This window comes from Panulirus ornatus, chromosome 47 (assembly GCF_036320965.1).
Source record: "Panulirus ornatus isolate Po-2019 chromosome 47, ASM3632096v1, whole genome shotgun sequence".
Classification (NCBI taxonomy): Eukaryota; Metazoa; Arthropoda; class Malacostraca; order Decapoda; family Palinuridae; genus Panulirus; species Panulirus ornatus.
Genome location: NC_092270.1, coordinates 2,184,820 through 2,205,568, shown reverse-complemented (window position 1 = coordinate 2,205,568; position 20,749 = coordinate 2,184,820). Strand labels below are relative to the sequence as shown.

The 20,749-nt window shown below is 42.4% G+C and overlaps 1 protein-coding gene across 5 annotated transcripts in view; it reads left to right on the top strand.

Moving 5' to 3' along the window:
* The window catches only part of LOC139763427 (uncharacterized), a 40,248-nt gene extending 20,182 nt beyond the window's left edge, over positions 1 to 20,066 (top strand). Inside the window, exons 2-7 of one of the 5 annotated variants that reach the window (XM_071689461.1) lie at positions 267 to 448; positions 8,664 to 8,827; positions 9,107 to 9,240; positions 9,888 to 10,683; positions 16,444 to 16,541; positions 17,029 to 20,066. In XM_071689461.1, coding sequence (XP_071545562.1) covers positions 336 to 448; positions 8,664 to 8,827; positions 9,107 to 9,240; positions 9,888 to 10,683; positions 16,444 to 16,541; positions 17,029 to 17,178 — 1,455 coding nt within the window. In that variant the 5' untranslated portion in view covers positions 267 to 335 and the 3' untranslated portion in view covers positions 17,179 to 20,066. Of the gene's footprint in view, positions 1 to 266; positions 449 to 8,663; positions 8,828 to 9,106; positions 9,241 to 9,887; positions 10,720 to 16,443; positions 16,542 to 17,028 lie in introns of all 5 variants that reach the window. The other 4 variants (XM_071689460.1, XM_071689457.1, XM_071689458.1 and 1 more) reach the window with 4 other exon arrangements.
* The last annotated feature ends 683 nt before the right edge of the window (positions 20,067 to 20,749 follow it).

Below are 20,749 nucleotides of genomic sequence, written 5' to 3'. Positions count from 1 at the left end.
AATAATAATAATAATAATAATAGTGATAATAATAATAATAATGAAAATGAAAATATGGTCCCGCCCGCCCAGTGGACATGGCTGATTTCTGAGCGCTGCTGAAGCTCCTCCATACAAAGGCCTTTTTTGGGCAAAGTTTTGTATATATATATATATATATATATATATATATATATATATATATATATATATATATATATATATATATATATATATATATAAAACACCAAAAATACCTTAAATTACCAGTTACTGAAATTCAGTAGATTTCCCTCACAACAAAGGCACAACCGTCGACTGCAGGTGGTACGGTGGCTTCAGTCGCCAGGTCCGGCATGCGGCTGTGGCAGAGTGGGCAGCGAGTGGTGCTCCTGATGGGTGTAGTGATGGTGGCCAGCGCGCGGGGCGACGGCTTCTGGAATCGACATAACTTCGCCACGACCCACCGGTAAGTGGCACCCTACTCGGGGCGGATTTCCGGTAAGTAGGCCAATACGTTATACAGAAGTAACATAAGAGTCACTTTTAAACACACACACACACAGACCGTGGTTGAGATGAAGCATTACGACCCACTCTTCTCATTTGCCTGGGTTCGAATCCGGGACAGGACATCCATACATATATCGTATTCTCACTACCCCCATATCCTCATACATGCCCAAACACAAGACAGGTAACTAACAGAGAAGATCGAGGTGAGAGCAACGAAGATGGTACTGGAATTAACAGAACCGAGTTACAGTGAGGTTAAAAGCCATAAATCTGTTCACTATGGAAGAAACAAGAGTAATGGGTGATTTGACGAAAGCCTTTAAATCTTCAAACCAGTCTGGTGACGTCAACGGAGAACAGTTCTTCGAAAGGTGCAAACAGAACAGCAACGCGTCACGATATGAATCTAACGATGAAGCTTGTTAGAAAAGATGTACGACAGGAAAAAGTTTTAGGCGGTGGTTACCTACGAGTCCAGGACTCCCGCCCGCTAGGTAATGAATTACAGAAGGCAGCACACGCCATCGGAGTGAGAATAGCAAGGAACACCTGGTCATTCTTCCCTCAACTACCAGGACAATTAGCCAGTGTCTATGGCAAACAAGGCCTCTTAAAACACATCCGCCTGCCAATCCTGCAGAGCAAATGGTTTACGAGAGCGATCGGGGTATATGGAGAAACTCAAAGAGAAGATATGCACTGTTTATGGCGGTGACTTAGGTCTAGACTTGTAGTGTGAGATCCCGCAGGCGTTCTTTAACCACGTATTGGTTCGTACGATCGAGAAGGGTGCTGATTACTGGTCCCGATTACTGACATCTCCTGAGAGCAGGTCTGTCTATCACAAGTCACACACAAGTGGCGGTTAATGTTTTGTTTTTGTTTCGACGAGAACAATGCAAGACGCTGTATGGTTAACCTACTCTACATGTTTGTATGCTAGCGCTGTCAAAGCTACGAGAACACTGATATATATATATATATATATATATATATATATATATATATATATATATATATATATATATATATATATATATATCATACAATCCAGGAACCCTTTTATTAGGTTACTGCGACTCCGAAAGTGTACTTCGCTCAGGAACAGCGAACTGGTGGACTCCTTCGGAGCGAGGTCCTTCACAAGGATGTACTCCTTTTCGTCCAGTGACGATGAGACACTGTACTAGCAACCCAGCAACAGGTTTCTACCGAGATCACTGGCAGAGGAACGGAGGTTATGCCATCATGAAACAAGGTCATAACGCCCACATCTCGTTCGTATGAGCTTCTTTTTTCCTTCTTTATGATTTTCAGTCAAAGAAATACAGCTTTAGCACTACGACGTGAGAAAATCTTCATTCAGAGTATTCTAGTCCTTAAATATTCCTAAAAAAAAAAAAGACATTAGTTATATATAGCGTCCAGGCTAAGAAGCGTGTCAGCTCCGTCATATGCAGTACACAGTACAGACAACTCCGGGTAGAGAGGCAAACTCCTGCACGTAGGTAACGAAGCTTCCACCCAGACAGGAAGGACCAACGGCCTTTTTCCGCAACCCTGGGACAACACATCAGTGAACACCTGTTTAAAACGTCAAGATGTGAAAATATGGCGCAATACATTTCAAGGAAATACCCGTGGTCTACATTTAAACAAACCTAATTCTCCTTTACCACAGGGCCGAAAAAACTTATTCTCCATGATAACAGGATGGTCCATACCAATCAACACCGCATATGGCCATGATGCTTTGGCGATTCTGAACGGAATTTCCAGTACAGATCGATAATAAACTGTGCATCTGGGGCGGAGTCTTATGTGTTCCCGAGAATTCCACCTTGGCTGATTTAGCTCAGAACCAAAATGCTCTGTCTTACCTCTCTCTCTCTCTCTCTCTCTCTCTCTCTCTCTCTCTCTCTCTCTCTCTCTCTCTCTCTCTCTCTCTCTCTCTCTCTCTCTCTCTCATAAACACATTTTGTATGTATATATATATATATATATCCTAAAGATATTCTCTGCACTATACTGAATTTATTCATCCAGCAGACAACCCTTGATAAACATAATTACAGATTGGCCTACATATCTGGGAAAATGATTTCCAAGGAATCTTTACGTCTCATTACCAACCTTTTCAACAGGATCGTATGACCCTTGGGTATAATGTTTCATCATCATCATCAGACACAAGGGTAGTTTCGTCGTGTACGTCGTTAAGGTGTCGTACCGTCGGCTCAAGAAATTGAGGACACGTAAGTAGATGGGAGAACCCATGTATTACCATGTTCTACGCAGCCATACATAGAGAGGCGGAGGAATGTTTCACGGTAAATATCGTTGCAATCGACCGGATCGTCTTCTCGAATTTTCGTCATCAACAGCGTCTAGCAGAGTACGTATGACCTGTGGGGCAAGGTCGCTATAACATGATGACCCAGGAGACTCTACCGATGAACTCGCTCACCTCTAGCACCAAGATGATTCCATCAGTTGGTCTTGTGGTCTGGTGCGACATAGTAGCTGAATAAACAACAAATAAACTACCATCACTTGGCTACCGTGGCTACTACCTAAGACCATTGATAACTCTAGCAAAAAAGCTACCCTCACAAGGCTACCGCGAGACCATGATAACCAGCGAAAAAAAGCTACCCTCGCTAAGCTACCGCGAGACCATGAAAACTATACGTCAGTTAAAATGCTTTCCTTAGCAACGTCAAGAAGCATCATAAACGGGCTAGGCTATCATGAGAACGTAGGAACTAGGATATTCTACGCTGAAGGAAACAACAGCTTGCTAGCTAGACGCCACTGCGTCTGCAGGAGTCTAAAATGAAGACTCCTGAAGAAGTCTACATGAGTAACTCTTACCTCAATTACGGCCACTCGAGACAAAGTCTTGTGTGAATACATTCAAAAGTGATTTCTCCCGCTTCAGTCAATGTTGAAAGCATTTGGGGGAAACATTGATGGTACTTTTCGTATAGGATTTTGTCAAAGAACGTTTTCCTCGTGGTGTGGGTAAAGTTCACGTTGCCATTGTAAATCTATGTAAAGTGTTCTGTTCCTCATGGCAACGTAACCTTCAATGCCAGGTCAAATGGCATTGCATATGGCCAAGGTGTCTTGAGTTTTATGCATATCTGTCTTACCGGCACCCATATCCAGTGAAAGATCACCACCATCTAAACCTCTTTTATGTCTCTTGTCTCAAAGAATACCAACGCAAAGTTTCAGCTTACAGGCCTGATTGTATTTGAGCAAAAAAAAAAAAAAATATGCGAAAGATTCGCTCTGACGATCTCCAGACGGTAGGAAAAAAAATAAGGATATGAAGGGGTGCATTAGGAAACTCTCGTGTTTTCGTTTCAATTCAGCCGTCTACCTGAAATACCATGAGAGATCATGAAAAAAAAAGAGGGTGCTATTAACCACTGGGACAGACATGTTCTTGCACGAGTGACTGACTAGAAAACTCTTATGATATTCATAGGATATATATATATATATATATATATATATATATATATATATATATATATATATATATATATATATATATATATATATATATAAGAAACACATATAGTAGATTATGCGCAAAATGACATGGTAAATAGCAAGAAAATCGTTTAGCTCTACAATAAAAGTGGGATATATCCGCTGGCGTTTGAGAGAGTAAATCCGGGTCATTCGTCAAGATCGATAGCGATCTTAGTTTAATGGAAATGTTGCCAGAACTGCTATGGATCGCCTGTCCGGGGGAGTGTTGTGATTTGTTTCATGCGAATGATACTGATTCTCCGCGCAAAACAGGTATTACGGCGATCATGAATACACAGATTCTCTGTAACCTTCCAGAAGCCTCCACCCCAACCATCCTTGCGTTAATTTTCGTCACATATGCGAGCCTTCTGTTCTATCAGATGGTGTTTTCTGAGAAGCATGTGAGAGTATATAGGCGCTAACGACCGGCTCCGCTGCAGGTACCGCCTCAGTCTATTAAAGGGGGGGAAAAAAAATCAAATCTGGCTCAACCGGGGTAGTGAGGGCAGGTGAACGGCTTTACACCTGCAGTAGCTTCCCGTCTGGTAAGGTGTGCGATACTGCAGTCTAGCCCCTAAAACATACCATGCATCTCCTATGGCTGCCAGGCAAAACCCTTGCTGCATTGGAATACCATCCCGTCGGGAGGTGACTGCAGCAGACGAAGCCTATATAGTCTGTGCGGCGAGGGGCCGCAGAGGTGAGTGGCGAGCGAGCGAGAGAGGTGAAGAGCTGGACCAACAGAGAAGGCACTGTTGTTTGTTGCCTGCATGATGCTGGCCAGACCTCGGCCGCAGACACGGTGACGTCATGCACTACTCAAGGTTGCCATCCGCTGCAGTAATGTGCGTCTCTCCTCTCCACCCAAACTGTCGTCACTACGATAGACCATATATATTCTCTCTCTCTCTCTCTCTCTCTCTCTCTCTCTCTCTCTCTCTCTCTCTCTCTCTCTCTCTCTCTCTCTCTCTCTCTCTCTCTCTCTCTTTCCGATCCGTTCACACGCCATATTCTGAAACCCGCACGCGACAGAAATGAACAGGGAACCGTAGGCATTCCTCCCTTCGATAGACGTGTGGTCGTTTTCGATCCTCATACACTGAAACCCTGTACATGCATGGATGGCTGGATGAGTGTTGCCGGGATTGGAAAGACCATCGCCAGGTAAAAGACAGAAAAGAAGAAAGTCTTGCAACACATTACCCTGACTCTGACAAACCAAGGTTAAAACAACTGCAGAACCCCGACCGACGTTAAACCCAATATAAACAGAAAACCATCTGCGAATTCTATCGAGCCACGTCTAAAAATAGACGAGAGGTACAGGGACCATCAAGGAGTGAAGAGGGGTCAGGCAGGGCAAGACGGTGTCAAGAGGTAGGAAGAAGGCGAGAGAAAAGGAAAGATAAAGACCGGCACAGAAAGCAAGAGAATGAATCTTTCAAGGGGAAATACATACGAACTTGACGACGAAAATGAAGTTTGAGGATAATGAAGAATAAGACTACGAGAATAACAAATACATGAAACCAAATTACTCAGACTGAGGTCTAAGGAGACAAGACAAAGAATAGAAGAAATGGTATACCAAACTCCAGCAACTTTGTGTGTGTGTGTGTGTGTGTGTGTGTGTGTGTGTGCACCACACTTTCCCCCCAAAATATGAGATCAAAATACAGGTATATTACTGAAGCGTTCTTATATGTCTGGCTCTGAGATAATCTCGACTGGGGTTACATCACAAAGTGCCTCCCGCAGGCGACAGCAGGGAGTTAACACGTCTCTAAACATCATGATGTTCACCACACGCAAAGTTAGGGTCGTCTGGCCTCTCCTATCATATCTGTTTGTCTGTGTCCAATCGTATAAGCGTATAGTAAGCCTTCTCTTTGTTAATCACTCTTAACTTCGTCTCTGTGGTTTTGAAAACCACTTTTGAACTACGTAAGGAGGCACGCTTCTGTCTGAATGTCCTAGCTATAACCAGGCGATGAAATATATGAAATTCAGCCTGTGGGTCTGACAATCACTCTATCTACTGTGAATCTTTGCTTGATATAAATCTATTTCCTAATCTATGTCCGGCAGTGTCCTCTATTATCTAAAATTCGGATTCGTGAAAAAGCCACGACAGACTTTTCATCTGGAGTGGGTAAAACCTACTAGAAAATGAGAATATGGGGTGGCGATGTCACTGGAGACAGTGGTGCCACCTGTGGTGAAGGTCCCACCATTCACGCCCATCCAGCATTAATACCTCCAAAATTGGTACTTAAGAGCGGAGGAAAATGGCCACAATTGGCATCTAGCATAAAAGCGAACAAATCAGTACCTAAAAATATACAAAGGAACAAATCAATGAATATTCACTATGAACACTATGAAATAATATACGAATATATTCACAAATACATTTCCTACTTAAGCCGACACGGGACGGCCAAAAATATTAAAGGAAAATAGCAAAAAACTGAAAATTGTAATATCTGGGATTGATCTGAACTTCTCAGGTGTATGTAGAACAGTCGTCTCTTTAAAGCTGAAAGGTTACGTGAAAAGTTAAAGACGAAAGTAAGGAGGAGAATTCCACAGCCTCACTGAACAAGGACGAGCGGCAATGCTAACGCCATCCTCAGCCTGGCTGAACACGGAGAAGTGGCAATCCTAACGGTCAATCCTCGACTGGCTGGTCTCCTACTCGTAAACTTTGGGTAGAAGCAGCCAGTCAGTCACATGACGCGGGCGTGCAAGTCTTTAAGAGACCGAGTCACCCACACGCCTCACGTTAACGGCCGAAAATATTACCTTAGTAACAGACAAATGGCAATAACATTACGATGATTTTAGGAAGGCGAGAGAGGAGGTCCTCGACGACTGTTTACTCCTCTTTCAATTGCTTATCACGCAAGCTTGCTGATGATTTCTCTCTAGGCGGAGTCCGGTAACACTATCTCTCTTTCATGTGTGTGTGTGTATATATATATATATATATATATATATATATATATATATATGGGAGCGGGGGGCTGGAAATCCTCCCCTCTCATTTTTTTTAATTTTCCAAAAGAAGGAACAGAGAATTGGGCCAGGTGAGGGTATTCCCTCAAAGGCCCAGGCCTCTGTTCTTAACGCTACCTCGCTAATGCGGGACATGGCGAATAGTTTGAAAGAAAGAAAAGATATATATATATATATATATATATATATATATATATATATATATATATATATATTATATGGACGTGTCTATTTACACAAACACATGGATATAAAAAGAGAGAGAGAGAGTAAGCAAGAAGGTGTTACTCCTCAGACTTATTAGGTTCTAAAATTAGCGAGATCCAGTAAAGGAGAAAGTTATGTAGCATATCAGGCAGATTTACAACCAAGGGAGTGGAGCGTGGCCGCCTCGGGGGCACTATCCTCCCGCTGACTGTGGTGGCTTCCCTGTAATAATTAAGGAGCCACGGAGGTCTGATGATGCTTCTGTTAGACCGGAGATAACTTTGTTATCCGCACCCACGGCCAACACTGCTACCCTCATACGGGGAGAACACCAATATCCTCATACGGGGAGAAGTTATATCCTCATACGGGGAAACAGTTACATCTCCATAAGTGGGAGAATAGTTACATCCTCGTACTATCTTCATACGTGGGGAGAACGGTTATATCCACATACGTGGAAGAACACTTATGTCCTCATACGGATGAAAACTATCCTCAAATGGGAGAGAACGCTGCTATCCTCAGACTGGGTGGACGCTGTTATCCTCAGAGGGGAAAACATTACTATCTCAGACAGGGGGAACACAGATATCTCTAGGAAGGGAGAGCAGACGGAGAAACACTACCTTCAGAGGGGAAGAACACAGCTATCTCCAGCTAGGGAGAACACTATCCTCAGGGAAGGGAGAACAATGCTATCCATTTCCAGAGAGACTTATACCCCACCCAGCCTACGTGAGAGCTTTTACAGAAAGTTCTCCGTAGTCGGAAAGTTCATCATCTGCTATGAACACTGTAGTGCTTAGGTGGGAGAACACTGCTATTCCAAGTCAAAATTATCAATGTCCTCAGCTGGGAAGAACGATAGTCCTTTACTGCAGGGAATACAATCATCAGGTAAAGAACACTTGTTCTCAGTAGGGATGCATACTGCTCTCAACCGGAAAGAACAATAATGTTCTCAGGTGGAAAGAACACTGACTACATGTCCTAATATAACCACACACCCTTCCCTCACAGATACGCTGACAAACCTTGAGTAACTATCTCAATGCTTCATTCATAGATTTTCTTATATAACATTCAGAAAACCTAAAGATTCCAATGAACTTTCCTCTCTAACGAGCCAGCTTCTCTCAGGGACTCGCTGTAAGAGTTTTAATACACCAGAAAGTGATGAGAGTTACCCATAGTGACAAACATATAAAAGACAGCAATGAAAATTGGAAGGAAGAGCTAGAGAATATACCAGCTAATTTGACAAACTCTTCTCCAAGAGAAGACATTGTCGAAATCAGCGAGGCGAGGTTAGATTCCAAGCTCTTGCTTGCAGTTATCTCAGCTACTTTTTGTCTACCAAAAACTGTCATGGTCTTCTGTGCCTCCGTCAGACGCTCGCCGGGATGGTCTCTGCCACAACAGGAGGGCAGCAGGCGTTCCATTTTCGCCAGGATATGGGAGGACACCTCACCCAACAACCCCTTCCTTCCACAGCGGCCGCCCACGCCCCCGCCCATACGACCACAACTAAGCGAGAACGACTTCATCATGGAGGGTAAGAACGTGTGTTCAGTCTCCCTTCACAGGTGAGTCTGGCCAGGGCGTGCCTATCAGTCAGTAAGCCGATAGCACGGTGTACAGAACTGTCCCCACTTATCACATAACTTTACAGTATAATAATAGTATTGGCCTCACTGATCAAGAAACTTTATTGTCTAAAAACACTAACTATCCGATAATGACGAGACTGGAGCAAATAATGCAAATTTTACCCCATAACGAGGGAATGGATGAGATGAACCATGAGGAACCTGTTGTCCTCCATTGTCCGCAGATGCATACGACGACGACGACGCTACCGACTTGCTCTGGCTGCCCCAGACACGCTTCGGCAAGCCCGACCCCCCGGACCAGCACCAGCAGGACTCCACCTCGCTGGAGGGCCTTCAGCACCTACTGGAGGTCGAGGTGAGCACCGCTGGGGTACAGGGAGCGAGGCTGCGGCTCTGGACAGAGACAGACGAGAACTGGAGGGGAGTACAGACAGAGGACGGATGTTGGAGAGACGGTGGAGATGCGAAAAGCGCTTGTGGTGGAGGAGGATGATGAAGGGGTGTGGAAGACTGAGGGAATGTGGAGGTTAAGTCCCAAAGACGGGCAGTGGATACAATTGAAAAATGTGAATGGACACATAAAGGTGCTGGAAAGGGTGTTGATGGTGATGTGTGATGATAGTGCAGTAGAAGTGCAGTAATGGCGTGGGTGATGACAGAGATGGAAGGGGTGTGCTGATTGTGGTGTGGGTTATGACAGTGCTAGAAGAGAGTGTGGTAATAGTGGTGTGGGTGATGACAGTGCTGGTAAAAGAATTATGGTTAAGCTTAAAACATTTGTATGAACTCCCTCACATCTCATGATAGCTTTCACTCCATCACTTTACCTATACGTAGTTACATTTTGTTTTCACTTACAGTATAAAGCTTCCAATTTACTTTTGTAATTTTGCTCCCTAATTACTGTAATCAGAAACGTCTACTGTGTTCATGAGGAACTAACACACTGCTACACACGCAATTGTTATTCTGGATCCAAAATAAAGACCAGTTCTCTTGCAGGTGAATCCTGTCCATCGTCCAACCAAGGTCAACCAGGTGGGCCTCGAGGAAACTGCCACACACAAGGGTGACGTGGGCACCACACACAACAAACAAACGGAGCACCGTCAGCATCTGGGACACGGGTTCGACCCTTTCAGGCGCGGCAGCGGTCGCCTTGACGGCCAGGCCCTTCTTGACCACACCAGACACCACCCCCAGCTGCCTCTCATCAACCAACACTTCCACCGCCAGGGAATCCTGAGCCAGGACCACCTGAGCAAGGATGTTCCTCATGACTACCACGGCCACCTGAGCCTGCCAGAACAACTTACTAATCACAAACATTTTTCCCAAGACTTTATCAGTCACACGCCCCAGTTACTACAGGAGTATGACCACAGCGATGCGTTTTCCGGTGACCTACTAACGTCTCATCGGCATTCACAAATACTACCACAACATGAACTATTCCCAGCAAATTTGTTCGGTGACAGCCGCCAGTTCCCGGGCAGCTTCAGGAAACATGATATCTTCAGCAGTGTAGACCGTCAAGACTTCCCAGACCACGTGACAATCCCGGAGCCCTTCATAAACCACCATACGTTTGAGGATTTCACGCACCAACAGCCCTTCGTCGAACAGCAACAGTTCAGGGAGCTTCAGACCTCCCCGCACGAGGAAACTGCCGGAGTTCTTCCCGAGGACGAAGGGCCAGCATGGCTCCCGTCTGCTCTGTCAGGGTTGAACTTACCCTCTTCTAAGGACTTAATATCAGTCTTCACGAATCCTGAACTGACGAAGGAAGGTCACCGAGGTACTAGGAATATTAGATCCTCAGTATCCGAAGCAGGTGTTGTATATGTGTTGTGTTGTTGTAGTAAAGAGACTGTAAACATCGAGTGAGAGTGCGCTTGGAACGTGGTGGCGGTGGGTACGGTGCAGGCTCGCGGGCTAGCCCGTAGCGTTTTGATGCTTGCAACTGTAGTAGCTAGTATATTTCTGTGGCTTACTAACTCTGTTAAGCATAGCATAATTCTGTCTCGTTTCAAATACCTTTTTTCTAGTATCTAAAAACTTTTGAAAAGTGCATGCATGTCCTGACACTTGGGGTGGAGGGGTGGAGTCCCTGCAGAATAATTCTACGTTAAGTTTAAACCGTTGACATTTATCTAAACATGAACACAGTTATCAGACGGCTGAGATATGAAGACGCCGATTACACCAAGCGGAAAAAAAAGACTAAAGCGTTAGACTGAAGAACTTGATTAACCTGAGATATATATGACAGGTGGCTAGTTTGGTGGACAGTATCGCTATCCTTGGATGGAATTAGGCTGCTGATGTGACCTTTAAGAGCACAATTCTACAAGAATAGTGTACATACCGTTGAGATCCAGACAGACCAACAACTCATAATACTACTGGTAAACGGAAAAGATATCCATCTATCATATCCAAGATATTTTTAACTAAACTAAAAACGTTTGATATATGTATATATATATATATATATATATATATATATATATTCCTGAGAGTCCACGGGAAAAATGAAACACGATAAGTTCCCGAGTGCACTTTCGTGTAATAATCATCATCAGGGGAGACACAAGAGAGAAATATAAGTCAGTTGATATACAACAATAGTACCGTAAGATTACAAGTTATAACTCATTAAAATAGAGGCAATATTTTGAAGAACAAAGTTCATGCCATTTCCATTTCTTTCCTACTAGAAAAAGAAGTAAAAGACTACTCTAAACTCTAACCACAGTATTTTGAAATTAGGGCAAGAAGCTTCAACACTAACGGAGGCTCGGGAAACACTTAATAGTAGTAGCAGCTTGGGCAATATACTTCTAGCCTCTTAGTTAATAAGCAGCTAACAGTTACAACGTGCCATCACACCTGAGGGTTGTATCATCGTGCTTAAGAAGTTACAAAACTAGTCACCACTGAAACAAAGGCGTAAGGTATACGAAAACGAAAGATTAAGGTGACAACACTTATGAAGTCTCCAGACACGAAACAAATCAAATTTTACACTAACACCAACAGCAATCTGTGACAACATTCATAAAGACTTCTAACACACTAACATCAGCAGCCATTAGTGTCATAAAGAAAAGTGAACCACGACGAACCAGTCTGCATGTGTGTAACAACGGCTACTAGGCTGACAGCTTCGTTCTTTTAACTGTAAGCCCACTCGATAACCTGGGCAAGGCTGCTACACATAATCCCCTAATTGTCAGTCCACTTGATAATATAGAGCTAAGCTGCTGCATTTGCTCCCTTAGTTGTACTCCCACTTAAGACTGTAAAGCTACGTTGCTACATTTTACTCCCTTAGTTTTATAACCGTTTGATAATGTATATAGCTAAGGTGCTACAATTGTTCGTTTATTTGTATACTGTATCACACAGCTGTCGCAGTTTTGGGCCTGCGTTACACAGTACTTTCTGTCATACGCCCTGTTTTACTTGCCACGTGATAAAAATGCCTAAACAAACTGTCACCGTTACCTAGTTTGTAGCTACATAAATAGCCGAGCATGTGGTTGTGTCTGAGGTGAGCAAGCGTCTGGACCAGGGTGTGACCTGGCCACTACTTGTCAGGCCTGACTGCTTCCTGCACGCTCTCCATGATGCCTTGCTGGGCTCCCGACAGAGCTTATCGGTTTTATTCATTATTCATGATTCGTGTACTTCTTGAAGTTATATCTTATGCATGCAACAGCGCTATCTAGGCAAAATTAGTGTCTAGGGTGAAATATTTGCCTACAAGTTATTTTAAATAATTATTTGAGTTTGTGTGTGTACTCTCGGCCTTGATAATTCTCTTAAAATTTATGCAGGATTGAATTAATATTTGTAGCGCAAAGTCAGACCAGATGTATATAAAATCTCAGTGCTCTGAACACAAGAAACGTGCGTTAATCCAAAACTTTTCTTCAAAATTGGGTGTTTGAATATCTAAGATCAGGTCTGGAGCAACTCGTCTATAAATATCAACGCTGTTGTTGCAGTCAAGATTAAAAAGTGACCAGGTGGGCGGTGACGTCATGCAGCCCCCCAGCATGGCGGCCTGTCAGTCATCGCTCCAGGGAGAAGTCTCCTGAAGGAAAATATTTTACTTTAATAAAGAATACAAGATTCGTATAATTCTGCACTAAGCTGAAGGTCAAGGGGTTGCTAGCAACAGAGGTGTTACTATACTGGCTTAAATAAATCTGGTAACGCACGGTAAGACTCAACAACAGTAACGGTGATTGCGAGTTACGGTACAGACACTATATAAACTATATTTCAAGACACCTATCCGACTTAATCCTCCCAACTGAGCTTCAGAAAGATGTTCCAACCCTAATTGTCTAAATACTTAGGTCGTTGAACCATCAGCCACACCAACGAATCGTACTCACTAACCCCGTCATCGAGAGGTCTGCTGCCCCTCCACCCCGGCTCCTACAGACTCATCGCTAAGATAAACATAGTAGATCTGCTGCTTCACCTCGTGTCATCTTTGTATATATACAAGCCATCTTAATATCTTCCATCATTTCAGTTATCCCTATATGTAATCCACACCCTCAGATTCAAATGTACTCACCTCTCCTTTACCCACATTTTTTTTTTCTTTTAATTCACAGGCTCGCTAGAAACAGATTGTACTATTTACCATATTTTATGATATTTCACACATCCTTTTTAAACAGTTGGCTACTCTTTGCATTTTGTGTTCATCTTAACCTGTGAACCCGAAAGTCAAGCCTAGCCCGTTTCCGTCAACGAGCAGCTGCTGAGGAAGCAAGTACGCTAAATCGTTCACCACAAGCGGTATATTCAAGCACTACTATTCCACATGGTGTCTCAAATATCCCTTATTAACTTCCATTTGTTTTATAGTTACCACATCTTGCACTACATAGTAAATCATACACTATTTTACCACCAGGCTGCATCGCCAATAATCCCATATAAATCATATCCAATCCTATCCCTGAACTTGATCTTGATGTGAAAAAATATTTGTCTTCCTTCATCTGAGAGTATAGTAACTTTTTTCTTTGTCATCTCTCACGGTTTCACTTGCTCCAGCCTGGCTTGTTAGTGTTCATACATTTCTATTCTTCTTTGGTGTATATGAATGATATCGACAGCATGATATTCATATTGTATAATAACAACTTGTACTAACCATTGCTGTACAACTCACAGAAGAGCCTACTGAATGTTTATAGTATACTGTAAAAGTAATATTATTAGCGACAAAAGCTATTCACATTGAATTATAAAAGATTGTATATATATATATATATATATATATATATATATATATATATATATATATATATATATCAAATTATACTTAATAGGCGCGCTTATCGCTAGCAATTTTGAAGCAAAAAAGTAGTGATCTTGAGCTTTTAATGGTGCTGGATATATTTCTGGTGTTCGATAATATCTAGGATACTTGCTTCTGATTTTACAGCTGACAGTGTGAAGGCTACGAAAAACAGGAAGAATGTGGGGTTAATTGGAAAAATTTGCTAATTTAAGGTCACAAAAACATGTAATTCACTAAACGAGAGCCAGGTTCCTGGCAAGTAATCCCAACAAACCATACTAGACAAACCAAGATGATGCAACTCATCTAACGAGCAAAACTTACCAAAATTCATAGCCGGGGTCTTTGCCTCCTGACACCCTTTCACTTTGGTATCGGGTACAGTTGCTTTTAAATCTGTCCTCCTCATCTTTAGTTAAGAAGGTATGGCGAAAACAAGTCATGTAACACAATTCAACCGTCACTGACGACCACTAGTAAATCCAGAATTTTAGAACACTCTTACTTAAGCTAGGCTTCTTACGAATTGACTTTTCTCCACCTCGCAAATGAGCGAATAATTTTCTCGCCCTTAAAATGCGCTCGATCAAATTTCAACCAATCAGCAAAGTAACAACCGCATCTGACGCACACGAAACTTAAGGCAATTAAAGAAAATGATTATTAGTTTCATGTCACCAAATACGTCATTGTTGAGCGCCTATAAGAGACGTCCACTTTCGACAACATTCGTTCTTTCCTTGTACAACTTGTACTTACACATGTCCAAAAAAGAAAATTGCAATTGTTCTGCATAAAATTATAATGCTTATAAAAATGCCATATTTGCTGGGATCCCATCAGCGACCACCACGCACCTGCTAGGTATATTACCTACACTTCATTGAGACGAATAGCGAATAAAACTAAAAAACGGTAAACCTCCATATCCATTGATTGATATAATGCATAAGATGCAATGAAGAACAAGATACGACTAGTGATAACAACCAAAACTGTGTTCCAGGCTAAGGGCGATGCTAGGGCAGCCTTGCCAGAACCAGGATACAGTTGTATGGCGCAAAGCAACTGGATACTACGGCTGTGCTCGAGTGAATTGCATGTGGGTCCGGGTTATGATGAGTTAGACAGTCATGCCGCGTTGACTTCAGTTATGCTAAATTATTCTTGCTTAAAGCGGCTGGGAAGGTTGATGATCGTTTAGAGTTTATTTCTTAAGATTTAGTCTGAGTTATCTTGAGCTTTACGGTTTAATGGGATGGTTTGAATGAAAAAGTTATTTAGTGGGGAATTTCTGGATTGTCTTGGGATGAATCTTTATCGTCGTTTTCGGGTTTGGGATTTGACTTGTGGATATGGATCGTTTCATCTTATGTAGGATTCCTTTGGTCTAGGTTGTGTGGGAGGGTTACTCTACCTTACTATACTGATAATCCACTACGTTTCTTCCAGTGGCATAGACCAGTGGAACAAGCGTAGCCTATAACAAATATCCAAGTCGTGGTTTGAGGGTTAACCAGAAGGCCATACCTGCTCGGCTTTCCAGCAGAACTAGTGACAACGTCTTTCAGCAACTTATACATTTCATTTTTTATTCCCGCATGTACAGTAGTATGAGAACTGGTAATGTAGTGTAGTCAGTGATATTCATGATGTGCAGTAGCAGCAGTACACAATATATATATATATATATATATATATATATATATATATATATATATATATATATATATATATATATAAAGTGTATGCATGATATATTTCTGCATGTTTCTATGTGTTGCCAAATACTATTTTATGTATTAGCTTCATTTTCTGGAGAATATAAAATTTAGCTGTGATTACCTGTTCTATCGGGTGATAACTCGCCCGATACACTCAACCTGACTGACACTTCGGCTCGAGCCACTCCTGTCATACTTGTCTTTGGCGCTCATTCAACCCAATTATCATACTCAAGCCATACTTAACAGTGTCACATCCTGTATCTCACGCTGAATGTCATATTTACAATGTCACACCCCACCTGACTCACGCGGAACTGTCACACTTCAATTGCCACACTCGACCATCAAATTAGAGGACTTCATGTGCTAGGCTGACAGATGCCACACACACTCCACGAAACTACCTAGACTGCCAGACGTCACTGAGACATCCAGGTGCCAGCTAGTCATCCTACGTGACTTAGAGTAACCTCCCCGTGTCTTGTGTCCCCGCCAGAGGCTTGCCACGCCCGCAACCTACACACGTGTGGCACCAGGGTCATCGATGAGTTCAGCCACGAGCCCGGCTACCAGGAGACCTGCAGGATCAGGGAGGTTAGTATCCCTCCTATTCCAGGATCCTACCACCGTCCCCCCCAGGATCATACTCCCTCTCTTAGGATTCTCCTACAGTCAGCTCCTTTCAAGTATCCCTTTTTCGTTTGCTATGGTGTTGCTTTTCTCTCTGTTCAACAGTTATCATATTGCCGCTGCTCTAGTTAGCTGCCCGAGAGTGTTCTGAACCCTTTAGACCAGGGCCTTGGCACAAGACTGTCTGCTCCTTTCCAGTTGCTATTCTGGGACATGAGGATTGATCGTTATAGTCCCTCCCTTCCTCGAGCTGCAATGCTTTGGGACTGGGACAAGTCTTCTTTCGTCCTTCTCTCTACTTATAATATTTCCAGTGTCAAAACTAATTTAACCATTACCGTCTACATGTCATCATTTTACTTCTACAAATCAATAGAACTTCGACACTGAAGCATGCTTTTACCAGTGTCACGTCGACTTCAATGAAAAGTGTGGCCTTTGCTTCCTGCAGGAGTTCCTGGATTGTATGGAGCAACAGCGAGGCAAGCCGTGCCACCTGCACGGGGAAAGGTTCAGCAGGGACGGCACCAAGCTCATCAGAGACAGGATCAAGACGTTGCTGTGGTCGGCGCGAGGCTGCATCCTGGGCCACTCAGCCTAAATCTCTCGCACCGGCTGGGTCTCCTGCCTCAATCCTTCCCTTATACGCTACCCATCCCACCCTCGAAATGATGCTGAATATGACATTAAAATCATTAAGGAAATTAGCCATATGACAATACAGGAATTTCCAGTAATCTTATTACCACAAACTTGCACAATCTATTATACTTAATGAAGCTAATATGTCTCTTTGTAATCCTAGATACGAATGTTATGTAGGCTTTATCTGAACATTGGACCGCTTTCTAACATAATGAATCTAGAATGGCAGAGAAGTGCATGAGCAGATAATTCCAGTCTCTACTTTATTCTGTTACAGAAGCCAGTAAGAGAACACTATACCCCTTGACCGCGATGGTGCGACACTAGGATACGATGGACTGGTCTTTGACCTAACCTTTGAGGGTCAAGTCAAAAGTCATGGGTTGTACCATCGTGCTCAAAGGTTGTGCTGCCATGTTTTAAGGAGTTTAACGTTTTACAAAGTTTATCTAATTCCACCGACATCAGCAATTGTTGCAGTACATGGTGCAGGGGAAAGAGCGAGGCTTGAAGACAGTTTACGTGGGAAATTTCATCCACTGGGTAAGCTGTATCAAGACCGTGGTGTGGTGAGGTTTAACTACGTCCAACTTAAATCAGAAAACCCCTTTCGATATAGTTACCACACACGATACTGTTCAGAGTTGTAAGTCCCAGTAAAGCATATGTAGCTCTTATGCATCTATCACTGAACAATCTGCGTAATTATTAGCTATCCACCACGAATAATGAGCCACGAATTTGGTAAAGAGCGTAATGACTAGAGCAGGTATCCATTTGTTGCACTGATAATGTACTACAAAGTCATCCAAATATTTTTCTAACCGACGATTATCTTACATTCTGAGCGAAAGCATATCTTAAAGTCCGTTTTCCACACCTTCACGTCTAATACCAATAGCCGTGCAGTATTTCAGCCTCTTGAATAGGTATCACCTGAGTTGACCGGACTGCCTTGAGACAAATGGAGTCGACTTGATTAGCTTTAGTATGACCTAAAAAGAGCATCCTATCGTTCCCCTCCAATGGCTTATAATAACATATATCAACCATATCTAACCTTTCGCAAGGATTTGACATTCTTGCTTCACCGCGTCTGAGCCTACAACATAAAACTGATAACAGTACGTAAGACAATTTCAGCAGTAGCACGTAAAACTCTTTAACGTCAAATCCTCCTAACAAAGAAGAACGCATACCAACAATCGCAGATGAGACTATAGCCATAACATTCCCACCACCAGTTCTCTCTCCGCTATCTAAATTCTTCGTTGTGCCAAAGAATGTATGAGAGATATAGGAAGCAAGATTGTCAAGTTTTGATTAAGCCACTGGAAATAGTTAGCGAATACATATTTGGCTGTTGTTTAAGTGGACTAATTGTTGGAAATTCGTTTTGTCTGACCAACGCAATGGTTCTAAGGGCTGTGATAATAAGCCTAGAATATTCACTGCATTGTTTTATAGAACGTCTCTGCAGATAACGGAAAGTCGACATGGGACACGATGTGTCAGCAACAAAAACGCCAAAACTTTTACGTACAAGTTTGGTCTGACATCATCTTTAAAAATTTCCATCGTCATAAGCACTTCTCATTAGTCTAAGATTCTAAGAGTGAAACGAAACTTAACTCTGTTTAATGCTCACTTTTTTATTTGACGTAATGGATTCTAGAGTAAAATAATATCTACAAAATGTTGCTTTCACACATCCTTATCCATCATTCATGAAATATTATACACATTTCCTTTTTCTTCAATGACCACTTTTATCAAAAAAAATTATATGCATGATGCTAAACCCATTATTGTGGTGTACGTCTGGCGAAGGTGGATTTTAACAGAGGTTACCTTTAGGTAATAATTTGCTTCACTGGGCCGTGGCCAATGGGTTGGAACGCTTGACAGGATGAGGTCCTCGCACCTTCTTCGAAAGGTATACCCGCCCTACCGAACCGCACTGTAAAATGAGTGTTTGACCCATGTGGCAGTTGAATCACAGTTTGTCTGGGCATATTCCCAACTACAACACTTACCTCTGTAAGGTCGTCTACAAAACTGGTGTGCTAGGACAAGGGCAAGTGGCCCAAGGCTAGACATACAGGTCTGGGGTCTTTCCCTGATTGCGTTAGGTATATGTATGTACATGAACTTGTAATCTAGAAAAAAGGGGATATTTTTCTTAAAGAAAAAAGAGGTATAACTTTAGCTTAATTCTTGTTTCTCGTAATTCGTCAAATGTTGGTCTTACGTTGAGTGCGAAAGTGTCTTTGTTTTGGTGTTGATAACACTTCGTCAAGTTAACAAGCGCAGTTGATTTACATCCTTGGATAGACTACCATCAGCACTTTTGCAATCAATAAATTCGAAAACTCGTAACATCACATGATCAGTATAAAATTTAGCTGTTAAGCATATTGAGGTACGCTGACCTGCGTCCATTAATACTGCTGTCATTATGGCCGGTGTGGGAGCAGCAACTAGGCTCCTGCATCGCGCGATGAGGCCTTTAGCAACAAAAGGAAGATGATTTGTCTCATATATTCTTCAACCAGTTAATCTGTTAAGTGATAATGTCACCATTATCATAGCCAGGGTGATTTTGAAGTTTCATTTTGGGCAGATAAAAATGTGAATCATTGTAGCAGTTGTGATACTGATTAGACAAGCTAAACTACATATGCCTACTCATCTAATGATTGTGTGTTGTAAACATGTAAAGGAAACATAGACGGAAGACTGATAGTTTGTCACTGTACGCAGACTTTGATAATGTGGAGTTCCACGGAAGTGAGGAACACCAAAGATGGTAGATACGATTGTATAATAAAAGATGTTTTCTCCATATCGTTTGATTCATTATCCTCAACAAATACCATTCTTCATTTAGAAATCAACATTTGAATTCTGCAAGTCGGAACTTTAAATGCAGCACCCTTTCCTTGTTTGTTTGTTATTTCCACACCCATTTGCTCCGATTTCTTTTAATTTTTTTTTTTGTGAGTCTTTATAACGCTTCGCAAACTATGACTTTGAGGTGCCTTCGTTGATACCTCCTGAAAGCCACGAAACTTCTCGAATTTGATGATATGAGAACACGGCGCGCCGCCAAACTTGGCATCGTCCCCTGACGAGCTAGTTATCCCGTCTCGTAACTTCAGCGGCCTTGTGCCGCTCTCCCGTACCCTACCACGCCGCCGATAATGATTATAATCATAGCTATGAAATTTTTCAATACATGATTTATATGAAAGGGAGTGATTATCAGTTAAGGACCGCTGTTGGTACGGGTTATAGGTGATAATCCTAGACAAGCTGTGATCGAGAAGAGGCCACAGCAATAACGGAAATTAAGTTGCTGTTTAGGTCTGCCGACGACAGGCGTACCCAGGAAAAGGTGTGTGTGTTCACATTAATTTCTGCGTATTCCGAGGAGAGAATTTTACACACGTGTTTCCCCGTCTCATAACCTTAATCTCGTATACATTTACTATGTCTTTATTCCTGTGTGTGTACACAAAGATACA